We start from the raw sequence: 6,512 nt of genomic DNA, 5'->3' as shown, positions 1-6,512 counted from the left end.
AGTTCCCACATGATACTACAGCTGAAAAGTAAAGATGGTGTCAAGTTTAATGACAGTAAATTCTTGAGGTATGTAGCACTCAGCCAAGAAACCACAAACAATTAAGCAGCTAAACATTAATCTCCTACATAAAGTATCATGTAAGATGTTTTGTGTCTGTAAGACTGCAGTTTTTACTCCAAGGATTAGTTGTTTATCTTAAAACCAGCACAAAGCCAAAACAAACAAGGCAAATACTGGTAATTTAAAACTAAGCTCAAATGCTATGTTCCAGTTAGGAGGGAGGAACAGTTTATTTCCCACACAAGTAAAACACTCCAGAACTGAAAGTGCTGTCATCCAAACACAAGCTGACACATCTTCAAGAGAAACAGATCTAATCCTTCAAAACCAACATTTATATGCCAAAGACTACAAGTGTTATTTTCTTTTAATTTCTTTTTTTTTTTTAAATCAAAATAAAATAGAATACCAAAGCAAAATGTCTTACTCCTTCACAGAAAGGCAGAGTTATTTTCCTCCACCCATGAGGAACACAGCAATTGCTGCTCAATTGCCCCTTGAACACAGCACAAATTTTAGCTCATATTCTCTTCACCACCATGTACAAAATTAAGATCTATACTCTGCTAAAGACAGCCAGTTTCACTTCCAGTGCTCTGTCTTACTAAACTTCTTAAACCAATAAATATTGTACTAATAAATAAAGGGTGGATAGGCACTACCTTGAAATGCAGGAAGGTGTGTCTACGATGCTCATACCACTCAGCATAGGTTGAAAGGCTTCTGAAAAATGTCATAAGATCTCCACATTCTTCAGTGCTATAAAACAAAAATATATTGTTTAACCCACTCATAATCAGAGCTATCAATCTGATGGCCTAAAATTCACACTTAAAAAAAATTTCATTACTATTGTTTGAATATGAAGTAGAAATCACCCAAAATAACAATTACAAAGCTGAAAAAAAGCTGTAGTGTTATGATTGAAAAAGAGTTTGAAGAACACTTTCCTAAACCAGTGTTTCCAGTGTTTGTCTTATATGTAAAATATGGGAACAAAGCAGTCACCTGCAAAATCTTAGTTTGGTTTTACTCTTGTTTAAGTCATTTTCTAAATAAATTCTAAGATGTTGCATAGTAAAAGCCAAACCTGCAAAATGGTAACATTTCCCAAATTGTGTCACTAACCTTCAAATATTCCCAAAATCTTTGTCCTAGCCAACTAACTCTACATGACATGTTACCTGCCTCTGCTTTTCAAGATTAACCAAGATTAATTCAACTTTCCAAGATTACCCTTGCAGCTTCTCTAGGATGGGAGGCCTGATGACACAGGGCATCTAAACCAAAACTTTTGTCAGACAGTTAAAGCTTGATGTGATCTTGTCTCCAGAGCAGAGGGGCTCCAGCCCTCTGAACACCTTCCTCACTCTCCTCTGGATCTGCTCTATCATGTCCATGTTCCTTCTTTATGCTGAGGAGGGGAGAAGGGGAGGGAAAGATAGCTATAAATGTTGATTTTTCAAATTTCTAGTATGAATCAAGAAAGAGAAAGGAAAAGAGACAATAGAAGGTGACAAACTGTCAGGCAGCAAACCACACATGCAGGGTTGTTGGGGAAAAAAAACTCATAAAGGGTGTGCAGTTTTCACTGCACAAATGCAGCCAGAATGCAAAGGATGCAGAACTCCACAAAAACCACATCAGGATAGCTGAAGTGACACAATTATTTAAACATAAGGGTGAAAGGCTTCATGCCATTGTTGATATAAGCCACAGACTACTAGCCATCATCAAAACACACCTGGCAAACACTGTTTTGGAAGTACAAATATTTATTTTGGTTACTAATACAGGATTTCACAAGTTTACAAAACCTGACTGAGGAAGATACCTGACTGATGTTTGAGAATATTTCAGGAAGTTAGAGTATTTAAATTCTAATGTAAATTTCATTTCTAACATCCTGAGATTAGCTATTCTTTTTTGGACTTTCAGACTTGAGGCACTCACAGAATGGCTGCAACAGTGAATTACCCAGTCAGTTCAGCCTTCCCAGGGAGAGCTGTGTTTTCAATCCTGCTCTATTTAATATACAGAACAGCAAACCTTAACCAGCTACACAAAGAAACTGAAAAAAAATACATTAAGGTCATTCAGATATTGAAAATGTGAAAGAAAAGCCAAACAAGTTTTATCCCAGCCGGGAAAGAACAGCATCATTAAAGGAAGTTACCACAGCAGTCACAGCTGCCAACAAAATCAGGCCAAGATGAAAAAAATGCTGGCAGCAGTGGGAGAAGTGAGTCCCTGGAAGGACACAGACACTGCTTTACAATAGCTCAGTAGCCCTGCTCTGGGAGCTGGTTTGAACCACAGCTCTGAGTTGTGCATGTCCAACTCCACTCATTCTATAGGAACTGTGGGCCTTGGTAACAACTGCCCACATCCAGGCCTGGAGAACAGATCCCACACCAACTGCTCTGGGCTTCCTTAATCTCCACTCGTGGAAAAGGGAAGACAAAGCTTTGGTACCAACCTACACACTTGGAATTCTTTTTGAAGAACTTGGCATTGTTTATAAAATCCACATTTAGGCTATTTAAAATACTATCACAAACACTGTGACCTTGGTTTAACATGGTTATTAGTTTATTTCCTTTTTGCCTCAAAATCGTTTTTAGGTAAGGCAGCAGATAATTTTCAAGGCTGGATCATCAACAGAAAGAAAAAGCTTTGGGCAGAAGTTCAAAGAACCAGTTTCCAATGTAGAAGTTAGTCAACCAATATATCTGAGGATGCACTTTTCTCACATAGCACTGGCTAAATTCAAGATAGAAAACTGAACTCAGTGTTTAGAAAGGGGAATCTGTTGGCAAGAACAGCTGTATGTGAATGCATAATGGCAAAGGAGTAAGAGTTCACCACTTCAGTGAACTGCCACAGCATTGAATCCACCCATAAGCACTAATTCCTAATTAGCCCAAATTAGCCTAATTCCTCCTCCTGAAGTCAACTACACCAAATATTGAAATACCAAGGAAACATGGTATAAAATAACAAGGTAGTAAGAGCGTGGATGGTAAAAATCCAAGTCTTTTTTTATTTTGAAGGAATTGAGCATTACAAAAATCCACTTGGAGCAGAAAACACCTGTCTCCAATGCCAACATCCATGTTACAGAGAAGTCATCCAAAACCACTGAAAAGGATATTCAGGCAGAGAGTGACTCTCAGCTGAAAATCATGGGCTGTCCATCCAAACACACTTTCAGAAAATATCAACAAAACACAGAGGTATATAGGAAATTTACCTGTTGTAAGAGTACCTAACCCTCCTTTAATGTGTTCCTTTATGTATTTTAAGGGAGAAAATAAATTTTGACTCACTGCACAATGCAAGACTTCCTACATTAGCATAGAAAACCAAAGCAGACTCAAAGCTGGGGGGAGAATTCCTGCTTCCCTTCATTTGCAGAGGACTTTGCCTGTGCAGCCTTTAATATAATGCACATTTTCTAAACCCTGACTCTGACTTATAGATTCTAACTAGTTAGTAAAAAGAAAGAGAAATTTTCATACTGCTTAAAATCTCTATTAGCCTAAGCAACCCGTGCAAAGGTAACTGCCCCAATAATTAATTGGGTGCCAAGTCTAAAAAAGGAAAAAGGACTGACAAGAGTTTTTTTAGATGTTGTGGTTCTCAACACTAATAAAGTGATAAGTGGTCCAAAGGGGACACATGTGAAACCCAAAAAAAGACAACTAAATATTGTGATTTCATTTGCATACATCTCTTATCATTACAAAATAATTAAGAAATTGTATAAAAATATAACCACTTCTAAAAAATGTACAATTCTTATATAGAGATGTACCATTTATATATTACAGCAGTACCTGCAGACTGCTGAATTTTGTTTCATTTAAAAAGATATTGTTCAAGTGTTCTAGCATTCCCCTATTTTCTTCTAAAGCAGGAACTGAATGCCAGGTTTTTAACTCTGCTGTTCTTAAAGACTATTTTCTGACATGTATTATGAAAAAAAAACATAGCCAAAAAAAATTTTAAAACTAGGGAGGAAAAAAATCCCTGCCAGGAGACAAAACAGAACAGAAGTAGACAATGGATTTGGCAAGACTGGGCCAAGGAAGCAAGAGAAGAAAACAAACTGGTAGGGAGGCTGAAGATGAACAAAACAGCAGGAGACCAGACACAGCTGGTCAGGAATGGAGGGAAAAGAAGGGAAGAAGTAGGAATTTCAGGAGCAGACTAAAAAACTAAGAGCTAGTTGGGAAAAGTCTGAAACTGGACATGAGGGGATTACAACTTGGAAAAAGAAATGAGGAGTAGCCCAACAAGGGGATTGAGAGAACAGGCCCTGATGGGACATGACAGACTCAATGGAGCAGGGGTGCTCTCAAACAGAACCTGCCAGCATCAGCCATGGGCTCACTGCCCCACACTGCACAGCACAGGGCACACAGGAAATGTCACATTTGAAGGTGTTATGGGGGAACAAGTTTGGGTTGTTCCCTACCCCCAGAAGGATTTTTCAACCTGCTGACCCCATTGATCCTATTGGCTGCAGGGGTATCCACAGGCACAAGGCCAAGGTGGCACTCAGGAGCCAGCACTGCCTGCTTTGCTGACATCTCCTATCATTCATGAAAACTTGTGCTTATTTGTGACTACTGGCACAGGGTGAAAAGGAGAAGAGACAGGGATAAGAGAGCAGGGCTGCAGCCAGGATGAAATAAAGTCTGCCACTACTTCAACACATTCCTTTCCAGTGTGACTATGAAGTTCCAATACACTTCTGCTGTCATAAAATAGTCATGACTAAAACAGGGCAATTTCCTCTTCTAAATCCCACTTCTTGAGAGCAGTCAAGTGTTCTTCCCAGCTACACCACAAGCTTTAGCAGAGTTTTATGGAAATCTCAAAGCCTTTAAGTAAAACAGTTTTCAGTAGAGACTACCGAAGCCTGAGGTAACTCAACAGACCCCTGTTGGCCCTTCTCCCTCCCCAAGACCAAAAAATAATAGAAAACAAAAGAAGCAACTGAAAAAAAAATAATTAAATCAATGACTCAGTGATGATGGATTTGTTCTCAGAACAGCTTGCTAGCACAATTCAGTGGAACACTGCAGACAAATAATTTGATCATTTACTCCTCAAGTTACCACAAGAAGTTGGCATACTCCAGAAAATAATAAGAAACAGCATTCATTCATACATTTAAGTTTTAGTGTGTTAATTTTCTTAAGCTATTGCACAAATACACTAGTGCATGTTTTTAAATTACATTTTTTAAAGATATCAGTGAAATAAATCCTGTTGCCAATAAGAGAAATGGAATTGAGAGCTGAGAATCAGAAACAGGCAAACACTGGAGAGGGGTTCTGGATGTGCATTTCAGGCATTACCCACAGTGCAGCTCACACAGAATCTGAGGAACAATTACATAACATGAATTTTTAAAGGTCCTTGCAGAGCTTAAAAATCACATGCATGCCATCTTCTCTCCAGGATACAGAAAGGCATGGAAGTGTTTAGGCTGGGCTAAGGACACATCACATAAAGACACTGGCTGCCAGCAATTCACATGAAAACTCAGTACTGCATTTACTGTCCCATATCCCACACAATACCTGCCCTTGAACAAAAAATTCCATCTTACCGTGACACAAACTTGCTCATATTTGAATCTTCTCTGGATTCCATTTTGATGCTGAGATCACTAACAACAGCAGACACTTTCTCATCCTTCTAGATTGGAGAAGCAACAACAAAATATTTTAGAAATTGCTCAAGTGAGGAGAAAACTGTGTCTATTTGCATATAAAAATATAGAAAAAAGAAGATATTAATGCTAACTACTATAATCCTTAAAATAGCATTTTTGAAACTACAGTTTGTGTGTGTGAACAGTTTCTTTCATTTCAAGAGTAGCACTATTATCCACACAAGGCTTTGAGTTATTAAGGAAGGTTCATTACTTCTTTTCACATCAATCCCACTTTAAGATTCTGTTCATATTCCAACACAACCTTGAGCTGCGACATACACCAGAAAATTAACATATAAGGTTTTAATCTGTTCATTTTGTGCTGGTTTTTTAATTTTAAACCTTATAGTTTTGTCTCAAAATATTGTCCTTTTTTACAATCGCTGTTACTCAGAAATATGTGTGGGATAATAAAATTATTCTAAATTAATTAATAAGCTGTAAAAGAATGAGAAAAGGTGGTCAGAGTAGAAAGGAAGGCACAAAATAAGTGAATTCTCTCTTCTATGCATTCTTGAGCACACCAAAGCAATGGATTCGATAACAGTGAATGAAAAAGCTTAAAATTATGGTTTGAAAACCACAGAAATGTCTCACTTCAAACTTCTTTTACTAAGCCACTAGAAGCAGATGGGAATGGTAAGAGAGGGCTGCACACCCATCTCAGCAGCCCCTGTGCTGCCTGGACAGAAGCTCTGCTGACACTGCCATCACTAAA

General features: G+C 38.1%; 1 protein-coding gene across 1 annotated transcript in view; it reads right to left on the bottom strand.

Moving 5' to 3' along the window:
- The window catches only part of CENPP (centromere protein P), a 114,457-nt gene that overhangs the window by 103,500 nt on the left and 4,445 nt on the right, over window positions 1-6,512 (bottom strand). The window contains exons 5-6 of the mRNA XM_063164444.1: window positions 5,687-5,775; window positions 726-822 (exon numbers count right to left, since the gene is read on the bottom strand). Coding sequence (XP_063020514.1) covers window positions 726-822; window positions 5,687-5,775 — 186 coding nt within the window. The remainder of the gene's footprint in view (window positions 1-725; window positions 823-5,686; window positions 5,776-6,512) is intronic.

Source organism: Melospiza melodia, chromosome 10 (genome assembly GCF_035770615.1).
Source record: "Melospiza melodia melodia isolate bMelMel2 chromosome 10, bMelMel2.pri, whole genome shotgun sequence".
Lineage (NCBI taxonomy): Eukaryota > Metazoa > Chordata > Aves > Passeriformes > Passerellidae > Melospiza > Melospiza melodia.
This window is presented reverse-complemented; position numbering and strand designations above follow the sequence as displayed.